General features: G+C 39.5%; 1 protein-coding gene across 1 annotated transcript in view; it reads left to right on the forward strand.

Annotated features, from left to right (window-relative positions):
• LOC126184598 (E3 ubiquitin-protein ligase HERC2) overlaps nucleotides 1-16476 on the forward strand; it is an 812863-nt gene that overhangs the window by 574071 nt on the left and 222316 nt on the right. The window contains exons 62-63 of the mRNA XM_049927039.1: nucleotides 6186-6362; nucleotides 14238-14387. Coding sequence (XP_049782996.1) covers nucleotides 6186-6362; nucleotides 14238-14387 — 327 coding nt within the window. The remainder of the gene's footprint in view (nucleotides 1-6185; nucleotides 6363-14237; nucleotides 14388-16476) is intronic.

Below are 16476 nucleotides of genomic sequence, written 5' to 3' on the forward strand. Positions count from 1 at the left end.
CGGTGAAATGCCAATGACACCTCCCAGACCTTCTCAACCATGTCTGGGTTGAGGGTGAGTTCCCATCACAATGGCGGAAAAGCATCGTCATCCTCGTGTTGAAACCTTGCCCAACGTAAAGTCCCGAGAGACTGGAAAAAAGCGCAGGTGACGCCTGTATATAAGAAGGGTAGAAGGACGGATCCTCAAAATTACAGACCAATATCCTTAACATCGGTTTGTTGCAGGATTCTCAAACATATTCTCAGTTAGAATATAATGAATTTCCTTGAGACAGAGAAATTGCTGTCCATGCATCAGCACGGCTTTAGAAAGCATCGCTCCTGCGAAATGCAACTCGCCCTTTTTTCACATGATATCTTGCGAACCACGGATGAAGAGTATCAGACGGATGCCATATTCCTTGACTTCCGGGAAGCGTTTGACTCGGTGCCCCACTGCAGACTCCTAACTAAGGTATGAGCATATAGGATTGGTTCCCAAATATGTGAGTGGCTCGAAGACTTTTTAAGTAATAGAACCCAGTACGTTGCCCTCGATGGTGAGTGTTCATCGGAGGTAAGGGTATCATCTGGAGTGCCCCAGGGAAGTGTGGTAGGTCTGCTGTTGTTTCCTATCTACATAAATGATCTTTTGGATAGGGTGGATAGCAATGTGCTGCTGTTTGCTGATGATGCTGTGGTGTACGGGAAGGTGTCGTCGTTGAGTGACTGTAGGAGGATACAAGATGACTTGGACAGGATTTGTGATTGGTGTAAAGAATGGCAGCTAACTCTAAATATAGATAAATGTAAATTAATGCAAATGAATAGGAAAAAGAATCCAGTAATGTTTGAATACTCCATTAGTAGTGTAGCACTTGACACAGTCATGTCGATTAAATATTTGGGCGTAACATTGCAGAGCAATATGAAGTGGGACAAGCATGTAATGGCAGTTTTAGGGGAAGGTGGATAGTCATCTTCGGTTCATTGGTAGAATTTTGGGAAGATGTGGTTCATCTGTAAAGGAGACCGCCTATAAAACACTATAATGACCTATTCTTGAGTACTGCTTGAGCGTTTGGGATCCCTATCAGGTCGGATTGAGGGAGGACATAGAAGCAATTCAGAGGCAGGCTGCTAGATTTGTTACTGGTAGGTTTGATCATCATGTGAGTGTTACGGAAATGCTTCAGAAACTCGGATGGGAGTCTGTAGAGGAAAGGAGGTGTTCTTTTCATGAATCGCTACTGAGGAAATTTAGAGAACCAGCATTTGAGGCTGACTGCAGTACAATTTTACTGCCGCCAACTTACATTTCGCGGAAAGACCACAAAGATAAGATAAGAGAGATTAGGGCTCGTACAGAAGCATATAGGCAGTCATTTTTCCCTCGTTCTGTTTGGGAGTGGAACAACGAGAGAAGATGCTAGTTGTGGTACAAGGTACCCTCTGCCACACACCGCATGGCGGATTTTGGCGTATGTATGTAGATGTAGATGTAGAAGGACACTCTGGAGGTGGACAGCTACCGCCCCATTAGCCTCACCAGTGCTCCGTGCAAGTTGCCCGAACGCATGGTGAGGCGGAGTTTGAATTGGCTACTTGACTCTCAGGGCCTTCTGGCTCCGTTCCAGGGTGGGTTCCATAAGGGTCGCTATGCCATTGATAATCTGATCTGCCTGGAGTCTGACATCCGTATGGCATTTGCCCACTGTCAGCATCTGGTTGCTGTCTTTTTTTTTGACATGCGGAGGGCATACAATACAACATCGCAACATCATATCCTCACCACACTTCGTGGGTGGGGTCTTAGGGGCCTGCTCCCAGTTTTTATTCAGATTTTACTGTCACTCCATTCCTTCCACGTGGAAGTTGGTCCCTCCCACAGTTCCTCTCAAGTCCAGGAGAATGGGGTCCCGCAAGGCTCTGTCTTTAGTGTCTGCCTCTTTTTAGTTGCTATCAGTAGGCTCGCTGCAGCTGTGGGAATGTCCGTGGCTTCTTTTTATGCTGATGACTTTTTCCTCTACTATAGCTCCACTGGCATTGTGGGTGATGAATGGCAGCTGCAGGACGCTATCCGCAAGGCACAATCTTGGGCCATTTTTGGCGGCTTCCAGTTTTTGGCCGCTAAGACTTGCATGCATTTCTGCTGGCATCGCACTGTTTACCCTGATCCATGGCTTTATCTTGACGGTGAACCTCTTGCAGTGGTGGAGACACATCAGTTTTTGGGATTGCTTTTTGATGCCCGGTTGACTTGGCTCACTCATATTTGGCAGCTTAAACAAACGTGCTGGCAGCATCTTAACGCTCTACGTTGCTTGAGTCACATGAGCTGGGGTGCCGATTGGTCTGCCCTTCTACGAATTTACCAGGTGTTGATTCAGTCGATTATGGGAGCCTGGCTTACTGTTTGGCACCGCCTTCCGCGTTGCGGTTGCTTGACCCCATACTTCACTGCAGGATCCGACTCACAACTGGTACTTTCAACACAAGCCCTGTAAACAGCATCCTTGTGGAGGCTGGTGTCCCTCCATTGCAGATCCGCCGCCAATGACTACTGGCTGCTTATGTTTGTAGCTTGCCAGGGAATCCAAATTACCGTCTCCTGTTACCCAACTTGGTTGTCCATCTTCCAGAACGGCGGCCCCGGTCAGGGTGTATGATCATGGTTCGCGTCCCGGCTCTTCTCTCTGGGCTTGAGTTTTTCCCTCTCCCACCTGTTTTCCAGGCCCATCTACATCTATCCATGTGGTGTGTGCCCCGCCTGTGCCTTCGGCTGGATTTGGCACAAGGCCCGAAAGACTCAGTCCCTCCTGAGGCCCTATGCTGATGCTTTCTTTCCATCCTTGCCGCATTTCCTAGCTCTGCCGTAATCTATACCGATGGTTCGATGGTTGCTGGTCAGGTTGAGTATGCTTTTACTCTTGGGGAACAATGCTCATTGCTGAATGGCTGCAGTGTTTTCACTGCAGAGCTTGTCGCCATCTATCCGTTGCTGCTCAGGCAAGTCCTTCGTTATCTGTTGTGACTTCCTGAGCAATTTATGAGCTATCGACTAGTGTTTTTCTCGTTCTTGTCTGGTGATGGCTATCAAGGAGTCCCTCCACACTCTTGCCCGTTGCGGCTGCTCCGTGGTCTTTGTGTGGACCCCGGATCATGTCGGCATCCTGGATAATGAACGGGTTGACACACTGGCCAAACAAGCTGTTGATGCACCGGCCCTGGAGATTGGCCGTTTGGAGTATGATCTCCAGTCAGTTTTGCGTCCTTGGTACCTGGAGTGATGAATGGCGCATCCTGCCTTCACCCAACAAACTTCTGGTCATCAAGGAGACTACCGGTGTGTGGTGCTCCTCCTTGTGGCCTCTCGCAAGGGCTCACTTGTACTCTGCCGGCTACACATTGGCCACACCGGCTGACACATGGTTATTTACTGCACCGCGAGGACCCACCTCTCTGTCACTGTGGTTCAGTGTTGACAGTGGTCCACATTTTGTTGGACTGTTCACTTTTAACTGAACCCAGGCAGATGTTTGTGCTGCCTGATATGCTCCCTGCACTTTTAAAGGATGATGCTGCAATGACAGGCTTAGTTTTGAGTTTTATTTGAGCAGTGGACTTTTATCGCTCAATTTGAGGGTTTTTCTCTTTTGTGCATTGCGTCTGGCCTTTGGCCTACAGTTTTAAATTGGGATTTTTAGTGTGTCTCTTGGTGGTTGGCTTTTCCTTTCTTTGTTTCCATGGTTGGCCAACCACTGTAACACTGTGTGCTTTTAATTCCTCTTGTCTGGTCTTTGTCTGTGTCTTTCTTGTTCTGTGTCATCCCTTGTCATCTCTGTTGCTTGTTTTTCTTCCTTCTGGGTCCACAAACCAACCAACCAACCAACCAACCAACCAACCAACCAACCAACCAACCTTCTCCTGATCTTTCCTTCTAAAATTATAGTAGCCACCTCACTTCCCACTCCATTTTGGACAAGATTCATTACTATTGTTGGGGGCGAAAGTGAGTGAGTGGTCCTACCTCCTTTGTCGTGATCCACATACAGTCTCTCATACTTTCTATACTTTTGTGGAGAATTCTGCTCTTGATGATTCTGTCTAAAATTCTGTAGGCAACTGTCACTCATTTGTCCTGCCAAGTGCCAATTGGTCTGAAATGACACCCAATAGTGCCCAGCTGTATGATTTGGTTTACCCCTGTGTTTCCATTGCACATTGTTTACAAAAAATGGTGTGGCCCATTACTGTGCAGTGGAGTGGAAACAACCCAACCAGCCTTCTCGTGCAACAAGGTTGCAACATGCAGTGAAGTTGGTTAGGCTACCTTCACCTCACAATCTATTTGTGGGCGTATACCCTTAATGAATACATCATTAGGATGAGATTTAGCCTCCTCAGTCAGCACCTCAATTGTGTGTAGCATCCCATCCAAACATGCACGAGCAATGCTATGCAGTTTGTATTCAAACTTCAAAAGCTTTAAAATCTCCATTTGTCTTTTGCTGTAGTGTAAGTAAACAGGCTGTGTAGTAACTGACTTTCTTTTAGTCTGAATAGTGTTATGCTAAACTGTTTGCCAGGACTTCAAATTTTACTGCATCTCGTAATGCATCAACAGATTATACCTGCTTGTGTGTCATTCCTGGCAATTTTAGCTTTGTACAAACAACAGGAACTCGTACAGCCAGGAACACACATTACTAATGTCACATATGTTTCTCAAAAATATGTGCATATTCCCATCAGGTTTTCAAAAAAGAAAGAAAGGGGGGGGGGGGGGGTGATAAAGGTGACCACAGCTAAACTATTGATCACATGTGGAGGTAACATTTCGGCTTGGTGAGACGGAGATTCCTATTTTAATTTGTGTTGCTCAACAGTGAGACAACCAGTCACCACTACTTATGTCTAAACTTGACCTCTTCCTCACTAGTCACATCCATTCTAGGGACCTACGTATCGGCCTCTCTAGGGTCCTCTAACATGATATTTTTGAGTGTGTTTCTTCTCTTTAGTACTTCTAGTTCTAAATTATGTAACTCATTCCTGTAGTCCTACATTTTTAGCCATCAGTCTATGTACTTGTTTCTGGGATGCCCTAAAGGGATCCATTGTATTGTCCTCTTCATATAGTAAACAAAACCATTTGGCTGGAAACAAGTGTGTCCTACATCTTAAACACTCTGTAGGAAAGTTGTAATGTTCTCATTTCGTTTTGCCAAAAAAGTAAGGATGAAAGGTACTGCAAGGAAGCTGCTTGCTGTGGTTGGTACAGGTACCACAGAACTAGCTGCAGAGGTCCCTGAGGAACTTGAAGTAGTCTGTGAAGCTTTCTGCTCAGCTTCACATGTTCACACTAGTTCCTTACTCTGTTTCTGTCACACTGTTTTTCTGAGGGTGAGTCTGTTAACCTGTTGAGCTATTGCATTGATAGAGTCCTCTCAGTCACCTCTTGTTCGCATTGGCGACACTTTGAACAGTGGACGTTACATTTCAGATGTGTTACGACCCGTGGCTCTACCCTTCATTCGATCCCTGCGAAACCCTACATTTCAGCAGGATAATGCATGACCGCGTGTTGCAGGTCCTGTACGGGCCTATCTGGATACAGAAAATGTTCGACTGCTGGCCTGGCCACCACATTCTCCAGATCTCTCACCAACTGAAAATGACTGGTCAATGGTGGCCGAGCAACTGGCTCGTCACAATACGCCAATCACTACTCTTAATGAACTGTGGTATCGTGTTGAAGCTGCACGGGCACCTGTACCTGTTTGACCAATGCCCAGGTGTATCAAGGCCGTTATTACGGCCAGAGGTGGTTGTTCTGGGTACTGGTTTCTCAGGATCTATGCACCCAAATTGCGTGAAAATCTAATCATATGTCAGTTCTAGTATAATATATTTGTCCAATGAATACCCGTTTATCATCTGCATTTCTTCTTGGTGTAGCAATTTTAATGGTCAGTAGTGTACTAATAAAATTGACTGTCAATGAGAGAGGCTACTGAGTGTGTTACAAATTGAACTAAGTTGAACAGCTCCTTAGTATGCTTCCTGCAGTGTTATCAGCAGCAATTTATATTGTACTGTTATATCGTTGTTGTACATCAGTGAACTACTGCATTTGTATTGATTTTTTCATAGACATTTTCTTTTTTATGACTACTTATATTGTTTCTCAATCCTTTACAGCAATGGGATTGGCATATGCAGATATTTGTGACATGCTACTGGAACTGTGTGTTACTGAATTGGAAGATGTAGCAAGTAACACATTTTCATTACATATGGCTCCAAAACCAGTTGTTCAAGAAAGCAGTCATCCATATATTGATGATGCTACACTTACTGGACATGTAAAGATACCAGGTATGTTGCTGCTATATTTTTCTGGCAGTGTCCTAATTGTCAAGTAGTTTTGTAATAATTCCATTGAATTGTGCTCTCACAGTGTGTATCTACACATACAACACTACTCTGCAATTCAAATCCAAGTGCTTGGCAAATTGTTCATTGAACCACTTTCAGACTATTTCTCAATTGTTGCACTCTTGAATAGGACATGGGAAAAGTGAACATGTAAATCTTTCTGTGTGAACTCTGATTTCTCTTATTTTATTATGATGATCATTTCTCCCTGTGTGGGAGTGAGATAGCAAAATATTTTGGCATTCAGAGGAGAAAGTTGGTGATTTAATTTTTGTGAAAAGATCTCACTGCAACGAGAAACGCCTTTGTTTTAATGATTGCCTCCCCAGTTTGTGAATCATATCTGTCATCTGTCCTCTGCCGGCTCCGCATTGGCCATACGTGGCTAAAGCATGGTTACCTACTCCATCACGAGGACCCCCTCAGCGTCGCTGTCGCTCCCAAATGACAGTCGTCCACCTATTGTTGGACTGCCCACTTTTGGCCGCCCTGTGGCAGACTTTTAACTTTCCCGGCACCCGGCCTTCGGTGTTGGGAAGCAATGCCTCCACAGCAGCTTTAGATTATGTTTTATCCATGAGAGTGGGTTTTATATTTCTATCTAGGTTTTAGCACATGTCTTTTTTCCCTCTGTGTCCTCCACCCTAGTGCTTTTAGGGTGGAAGTTTTAATGTATTGCAGAGTGGCTGGATTTCCCTTTTTATTCTGTAATCTGCTTTCATGTTTTACTTTCTTCCGTTTTTAGCATCTCTCTGTTGTTTTCTTGTCCTCTTTTGTTCCTTTTAGTGTTCCCTTCGTTCTTGTGGATTTTCCTTTCTTTCCGTTTTGTGTTATAAGTTTCATCCGTTTTATGCCCACACTTTGGCATTGTTTTATTATTACCAAGGGACCGATAACCTCGTAGTTTGGTCCCTTCTCCCACCTCTAAACAAACCAACCAACCAACTATATCTGTGACACTCGTCCCTCTATTTCACAATAATACAAAATGAGCTACTCTTCTGTGAACTTTTTCAGTGCCCTTTGTCAAACTTGTCTAGTAAGGATCCCATGCCGTGCAAAAATACTCAAGAAGATGATGGAGAAGTGTAGTGTAGGCAGTCTCTTTTGTAGATTTGTGGGATCTTCCATGTGCTTGGTCAATAAAACAGTCTTTTGCTCGCCTTTCCTACAACATTTTTATGTGATGGTTCAAATGTAATTAATGTAATTTATTGTATGACTGAAATTTAATGGATTCTTTTTGAGAGATACTTGTTAGCGTTCATTGTGCCAGATCCATTTTGTTCCTTCACAGTTTGTGAAGCGGTTCAGTTATGGATGCTGCTTGTGGAATGAATTTTCTGTAGTAATTGATTTGACCTACAACAGCATATAATTGCTTGAGAACGTTGGGAGATGGAAGATATTTAATTGCTTCAAAGTGTTACAGTGTTGGTCTGCTACCTTGTTGCGGCAGAATGTGTCCTAAGTATTGGGCTTCCTGTTGCAAAAATATGCACTTTTCCTTGTTATGTTTTACATTGGCTGCTTGTAAAATCTAAAATATACATTTCTAATTACATAATAGCTCTTCAGGAGTTCACCAAGATATTTTATCCAGGTGGTTCACGGACTTGCAAGTTTTCATAATTAATGTTCTAAGTATCACTGGAACAGGCTTGGTGTAATGTTAATCCCAAATAGAAATATTTGTATTGATGAAGTCCAAATGGAGTATTTATGAGACATATCTTTCTGTCTCCTCATCCAATCATATTTGTAAGTAGGTCTCATTTAAATTTAATTTTGCAAAGTATACCCCACAAACTAATTTAGACATTAATTCTTTCAGTTTCGGAATTTGATATGAATTTGTTATTGATTTCAAATTGACTGTTGCTGTAAAATCACTGCAAATTCTCAGTGTTTCATTAGGTTTTGGTACCACCAAGATTGGCAGTGATTGGCATAGCCCATTGGCTACTCGTAATTGATTCTATAATGCTACTGTGTTCAGGCAATCTAGTTCTTGTTTCACCTTGTCCTCTAATGAAAATGGAATATTGTATGCTTTACAGAGTTTTGGCTAGACATTTGACATCAACTTGATGTATTATTTGTACTTTTTAATGCTAGATGTTGCTTGAGAAGAAATGATACCATAGTTGGGCAATAGCTTTTACAACTCTTCGTTAGGGACATCAGTGTGAATCTGATTTGCACCTTCATGGATTGTGAAATCAAGTTTATCGAATAAATTAAGACGCAGTAAATTTGTTGCTCTGTGCAAATTTAGTACTACAATTTTGGCCTGTTTTGTAAATTGCTTCTGTGCAATACCTGTTATGAACTGATGTGTGATGGGTATTTGTTGCCAGTGTAGCTAAATAGTGAATTTTATAATTCGGTTAGTTTTGGTAATCCCTATTTTTTGTATACCTACAGATTAATTAAAGAAACTGAATAGCTTTGTCAAGAAGAGACTTTAATAGTACTTTATTTACTCTGGGTGTCACAGATGAAGCCTTATCAATAGCTGAAAAGACTTTTTTTCCCCCATCAGATTTTATTTCTTTGCACATGTTTGCTTTGAACATAATTTGCAGAACCATTCATGTGTTTTAGTGCTAGATTGCTTTGTGTTGCACACTTAAGATTTATGAGCTTTCTTTTTGCAGCACTTGCATTATACATTTCTGGAGAAATAGTCTTCGCACTTGAGATTAATGGTACAGTGTGCACATGATCATAATTTAACCCTATGAGATCTGTTTATGAGATGCTGCTGTCTGTTTGTGCTTTGTGACAGTCTTGCAAGGTTGTGCTCACGCCCTGTGCATGCAGGTTGTTTTCGACTCATCGTGAAAACACTAGCATCATTGAACTGACATGCATCAGTCGAGGCAAGCATTTGTTCGTGCACCCAGTTTAAAGGCAGACATTCCTGCAATGATGGGTTAGTCAAACTAAAAAAGACTTTAGAGTAAATTTCTTTATTTCCATATATGATCACAAATTTGTTAGGTCCTCAGACTGCCAGTTTCATTCAGTGCTGACAATCTTCAGATCGGAAGCAAAACATGGGAAAGACACTAATACAACCAGTGAATTGTCTACAGCTTAAAACAATAAAACAGGCATAATGAAAAGTATTACTGATGTACCTGTGAAAATTATGTGCATTTATAATGATGCATACCTGTTTTAAAAACATATCCTAATATAATGGATCCATAGTGGTATTGTCCATCCAAAGAGAACTTCATTGTATTATGTTGAGCATATTACTCTCATGTTTTCTTGTTGATTCTCTGTGTATGCAGTATATTTCATTAACTAGATAATCCTGTTAATTGAGTGGAGCAGTGTTTTATCATTCTTTTCTTGGAATGGCTTGTCACAGGGTATGAGGCCCCTCTAACCTCTGTTTTGCTTATGCGGCATTCTGACAGGCACACCAACAAAGGATGCTGATTACTCACTATGGTCTGTTTTCATTCATTTGGCATCTTTATTCTTTTTATATTATTCTGTGTACTGTTTAAGCTTGTTCTTATGTATATCATTATATCTTTATCTAAAATTAGCCACAAGAGCATTTCAAAATTATTGCCACTTAACTATTTCCTTTTTAAGAATCTAACTTTTGTCATGTTTTTAATTTATTGCATTTTATTACTATAATGATGTACACACCAGGTAAACCCATTACAGACTTTACTGATTGTATTCTTCTTTTTATTCCATATCGTACAATTATATGATTGAAAAATATGTGTATGCATACAGTAGTGACATATAACGATCTTAGAACACAAACATTTTGTGGTTACTGTACAGCAGTTTGTTATGAATAGTGGCACTGTTAACAAGGTGACTGTAGTATATACCATATTTTACATATATGTGATGATGCTAAGTTGATTTTGTGTTTATCTTTGCCACTACCATTGCAGTATATTAGGACATGTTTTTAAAACAGGTATGCCTCATAATATTTAAAGTGCATAATTTTCACATATGTGTCAGTGACACTTTTCATTATGGCCTACTTTATTGTTTTAAACTGTAGGGAATCTGCTAGTTGTAATTATGCTTTTCCCATGTTTTGCTACGGATATGAAGGTGGTCATTGCTGACCGAAACTGGTAGTCTGAGGACCTAACGAATTTGTGATCACAACTTTCTCAATCACCATTCTTAATTTGTGACCCTGTTGCAGCTTGTAAGAAAAACTTTCTTTAATTTACATCAGGAGAGTTCATTATGAGCATGTAATAAATGAGAGTATCAATGTAAAACCTTTCACATGTCTTATTTTTGCATAGCAATTTGCAATCTGTAGTGAGCCGCTCTAATTGTAATACCTACTCTTTGTAACTTTGATTGGATTTTTTTAAAACACTGGAAAAATTTATGTCTGGCTGCTGCTATGTGCACATGAGCTTTAAAATAAGATTATAGCTTATCTTTAATTTCTCTACTGCATCTCAAATTTAAAAATTTATATGCCAATTTTAACAAGAAGTTTAGCTTTAACTGAACATCACATGATAATTTGTGGGTAATGAAATGTCATTCCAGTCTTAATACATAGCTTGGCCAGGATTCTGTCTTCCGATAGAAAGCCAGAAATGGTGGTGGTGGTATGATAAAATTTTGTAGAATATTTTCAGTTCTTGTTTTATAGCAAGGTTTTGTAGCACCAACAGCAGTGTGGGCTGCAATAAGTCTGACTGAACCATTTCTGAGACATGAAATAGTGAACAGTACAAAAAATTCTGAAATATCTTACTGGAAAGAAAATGGGGTTAGCACAGTATACAGAATATACAGAATGCTACACTACGGTGAATCTGTTGCATTGCCAGAGAAGTTTCACTTTCACTGTTTATCTCATTGCCAGATATTTACTCTCTTGTCCTTGTCACCAGGTTTTTATATGTTCCATTTTTTCCTCATAACCATGTTTTTACTGGCAGTCTCTTTTCCTCATTGCCAAGTTTTTTATATTATATTCAGCAAAGATACTTGGTATCAAACATAAGTAGGTGGCAAGAAAGGATACCTTTACCACCAAAAGTAGTTGCTATTATGAGGTGGCATGTTTGCACGCAGCAACTATACAGCCTTGTCACAGGGCCAAATATGGTTAGGCAACAGATATACAAAAATACAGGGTGTTTAAAAGTCTTTACATGAAACTTCTAGGGATGGTAGATTGCATCCTGGGGAATAACTGTTGTCAGAGAGTAAATATTCACTGGTGCTTCCTGACAACTCTAGGCATCTTTTTATCACATTCTCCAGCCCTGATGAGATGTCACCAGACTAGCAGGGTCCACTAAATAAATGTGCGGCATCTGCATGTTACCCAAGTAAATTGATAGAGTGATTTTTGACATGAAAACCTTAATAAGAATGAGTGTCTCTAAGTGGAGCAAGATATTTTATAAATTAAATTTTGCTCAGCATGCCCACTTTCATGCAGAGCAAATGACTGGATTATAGGCAGCCATATGGCAACACAGATTAGGAACAGTTTACAATAATTTATTAAAAAAGATATTACACTACTTAAATTTAGTATGTGTGGCAGTAGTTTAAAGTTCACATTCACTACTGTGTCTTTAACTCTAGTCTAATCCTGAATCCAGTGAATGATAACTACAATCTCTTGTAGAATATCCAGTTTGGCTGTTCTTGGCAGTGACTATAGACATGGTTCTGATGCAGTCTTGAATTGCTATTGATACTCCAGATACTGTTGATGATACTGACTTGAATGGAGCCATGTGTCAGCTTATATCTGTGTTTGTCAGATTTATGTCCAGTTTGCAACTATTTGAGTGAAATGGCAGAAGCATAAATAGTACGTTTTGAGTGTGCCCTCTGTGGTTCATAACTATGTCGCATCTCTGGAGGCTCGCTTTACCGCATAGCACCCTCTCTATGTGTGCCTGTCTCTCATATCTTGTTGTGAACACAGCACTCACCATTCCTCCATACTATTCTGAACTGGTAACTAGAAGTTTCCAGTTTGTAAGACCATTGAAGGAATTCTTAAAATGTAGCTGTTTCACAGTTGATATTTTGGTACACCATACTGATGTAGTTACAGTAGCTTTATGTACATTTCCTCTTTGCTGGCATCAGTGCCTTTGTACTTTGTCGGAAAAAATGTTAAGATTAGTGATTTATTGATGGGTAATGATTAAAGTATCTTACCCAACCTGCTGCTTGTGAAACAATGTTTATCCACCAGAGCTTTTGTGCCTTTATTTGTGAGATAACCTTGTATTACTTTTTCCCCAATGCAAAGTACTTTTTACATTATCGACACATTTAGAAAAGTCAATAAAATCTGGTACTTTATTTGATCGAGTTTAGCCATTGATTGTTTTAGTGATGTATGTATGTCGTACATGTGCTATCTTTATTTCCAGTGTGTGTATTCTATATGTGTGTTACTTTTTGGTACTCATTTATGGAAACAAACTTAAAAAAGAGAGATTTAAAGTTATTCATGAAATCAAGAACTCACTTTAGGATTTCAGTATTTTGATCTCATTACTTGATACTTTTTCTTCTTCATTTAGTTTCATCCTACTTTATTATAAATATTTAACCAACTCAAAATTGGTATCCTCCATTATATAGTAAGACACATTTGTTCTTCAGAGTTTGAACTGCATAACTGTAATGAAATTCAGTTATTTTTGAACAGTTTGTTATAAACAATACAAATGTTCGAAATTAACTAACAGCATCAACAATAAATTGTAAGTGAAACACATCATAGAATAGCTTCATTAACATTTCAAGCTCACAGAGTCATTTGTGAAAATTGCCAACAGGGAGAAGGGAGAAAATGTGTAGTTACCCTTGTCTTCTGGCAGTTCTTGAAGTAAATAAGCCTGAGGATTCATCCAAAATAGAAAAGGTTTTCGATATAGCACTGAAAAAGGAAAGATAGACAACTAGAATATTTCTCTCTCTCTTATCAATACAGATATCACCTCAAGACATTTCTCACATGATTGATCATCTTTCAATGTTGGTGGATCACAAATCTTTTCTGTTATGTCCATTTGTAATTTTAGGTAGATGTTAATAAGTGTTGTAAGACGAACAACTGTATTTATTTTCAGTCTGTTACTGCCTGTAGTATAATATTCTACAGTCGTCATAATGACATGCAGTTGTGATTCATACATTGTTAACAAAATGACCTGAAAAGGAATTGATTCATTTATTCAGTGAGCACAATTTTTAAAGAAATTACTTGGAAATCACTGTTATGATCATTGAACAGAAAATGAGCACTGTTTTTTCATGTCAAGTTTGCGATAGTCTTCCAATAATAAAAAATGTGACAGGTGTACTTCTTTCAGGTCTAAGTCGAAAGGCTTCTGCTGAGCACTTGTTATCTTTATTTGCTGTAAGAATTACTTGCAGCAATAACAGGGCTGTAATGTAGTATATCCATCTGTACCCATCATACTATGACAGAATAGTGTATGTGTGTGTGTGTGTGGGGGGGGGGGGGGGGGCATATCACATTGCCAAGAATAGTTATTTTGTCTGCTACAAAGTTTTTTTTTTTTTTTTAATCACGCTGCTTTCTTTTGGGTTATTCATTTTGTGTGGACTAAAAGATAAATAACTGATCAAATTCATGGTGCTTCTTTTATATTCACATGGCTAAATGATCTCCAGTCAAAAAACTAACTTCTCATTTTTAAGAAAATCATTTCACAGTCTTCCTTTGCATGTTTGTGTGTATTTGTTTCATGTTCACAAGCTATCCTAATGTTGCACTTGTCTTTAAAGGTGCCAAAGGCCTGCGTGTGGAATTTGACAGAAAGTGTTCCACAGAAAGAAGACATGATCCTCTAACAATAATGGATGGAACTGGAAAGACAGTTGCAGTACGCTCAGGACGCGAATGGAGTGACTGGTCACCAGAAATTAGAATAACAGGTGATCATTTGTTGGTTTAGATAACATCCCTTAACCTTAGGGGTGGTTGAGAAGGGAGTAAGACAGGGTTGAGGCCTATGACTGATGTTATTCAATCTGTATATTGAGCAAGCAGTAATTTTTTTTTTTTATCTTACAGCTCAAAACATGTATTTAACATGCATGGGCAATTTTATAATAATTACATTTAGATTATTGATACACAATATAAATAGATTACATGCTATTAAGTAAAAGATCATTTAAGTATATTTAACATAAATATAAGCCATATTTTAACTCATTTTTAAAAATTCTACCAGAAAGCTGTTTCAGGTTGTTTGGCAGAGAATTATAAAATATTGCTCCCTTAATGAATGGGGTATTTGTTGTTAGATTCAATCGTCTGCTCACCATATGAAAGTCTGATTTGTGTCTTGTATTGTGATCATGGATTTCCATATTCCTGTTTGTCACTTTTTTGTCTTTTTCCACTAATAATATTGATTGAAACATATATACTGCATAGATAGTCATAATATTAAACTTAATAAACAGGTTTTTTGCATGAAGTTCTGGGTCTTACTTTTGCCATAGTTCTTATTACTCTTTTCTGCAATACAAATACCCTTCTTATATTGTATTGGCTACACCCACCCCACAATACAATTCCGTAAGATAGATGGGGATACACCAACCCAAAATACACTATTTTTATTGCTTCGATATCTAAATATTGAACTAATCTCCTTATTAAATACAGACTAGATGTTATTTTACAACAGACATGATCTATTTACTGAGTCCACGAAAGTCTGTCATCTATATATATCCCCAGAAATTTACATTCTGAACAGGTATTTTCCTGAATGTTCTCATTTACAACAGCATTGTTATTTGAGCCAATTGTCTTAAAATAAATTAAATTATTTTTGTTAGTATTGACCCTCAGGTTTTCTTTTTCAAAATGTGTTTGTGCTTTTTCAACAAAATTCTGTACCACTGAATTTAGGTCATCATTACTACGTGCCCAGCAAACCCCAGAGGTGTCATCAGCATACATAGTAATGTGATTACTGGTGTCTAATACTTTTGGGAAGTCATTTACGTAGCAAATAAACAAGAAGGGGCCCAAGATAGAGCCTTGCGGCACACTAAAATTTATATTTTTTATCTTTGATCTTCTTTTTTCGATTACCTCTCCATTATCATACACAACTTCTGTGCATTGTTGTCTGTCTACCTTTAAGGTAAGATTCTATTAAAAGCAACAGTTTCCCACTGACACCATTACAAGCAAGTTTACTTAAAAGAGAGCCATGATGGACTCTGTCAAACGCTTTGGAAAGATCTAAAAACACTCCTGCCGTTTCGTAACCCTCATTTATTTTCTCCATCAGACAGTGTACAAACTGTACTGCTGCAGATATGGTGCTCCGACCACTTCTAAAGCCGTGTTTGAAATCTCCTATTAAGTTATTCATATTATAGTGCTCGATTAAGATTTCTAGCATTTTTTTTTTCAATTAATTTACCAAACACTGAGGTTAAGGCAACTGGTCTGTAGTTCTGTGGTTGTTTTCTTTCCCCTTTTTTATGTAAAGGTTTAAGTATAGCAAGTTTCAGTTTCTTCGGAAACACACCTTTTTCAAGTACTGGCACAGCGACAAAACATTGCCTGGTCTGATGAATCCCAATACCTTCTTCTTCCTGCTGATGAGAGGGCAATAATTCATCATCTGCGAGGGGGTCAGCTCCTTGACATATGTACTGTGGTATGAAGACAAGCTGGCAGCGGATCCACTATGTTCTGGATAATACTCATGTGGGCATGCATGGGTCCAATGGAGCTTCTGCAAAGCACCATGATGGCCAAGGAGTATCATAGACTGGTTGAAGACCACATACACCCCTTTATGATGATTGTGTTTCCTGACAGCAGTGGCACTTTTCAGCAAGATAATGCACAATGTCACAAGGCCAGGAGTGTGATTGAATGGTTCGAGGAACACAGTGGCAAGTTCCAATTTATGTGCTGGCCCCTCAACTCACCAGATCTGAACCCACTCAGACACATCTGGGATGTGATTGAATTCAGTGTCAGAGCTCA

The sequence above is a fragment of the Schistocerca cancellata genome, chromosome 4 (genome assembly GCF_023864275.1).
Source record: "Schistocerca cancellata isolate TAMUIC-IGC-003103 chromosome 4, iqSchCanc2.1, whole genome shotgun sequence".
Classification (NCBI taxonomy): Eukaryota; Metazoa; Arthropoda; class Insecta; order Orthoptera; family Acrididae; genus Schistocerca; species Schistocerca cancellata.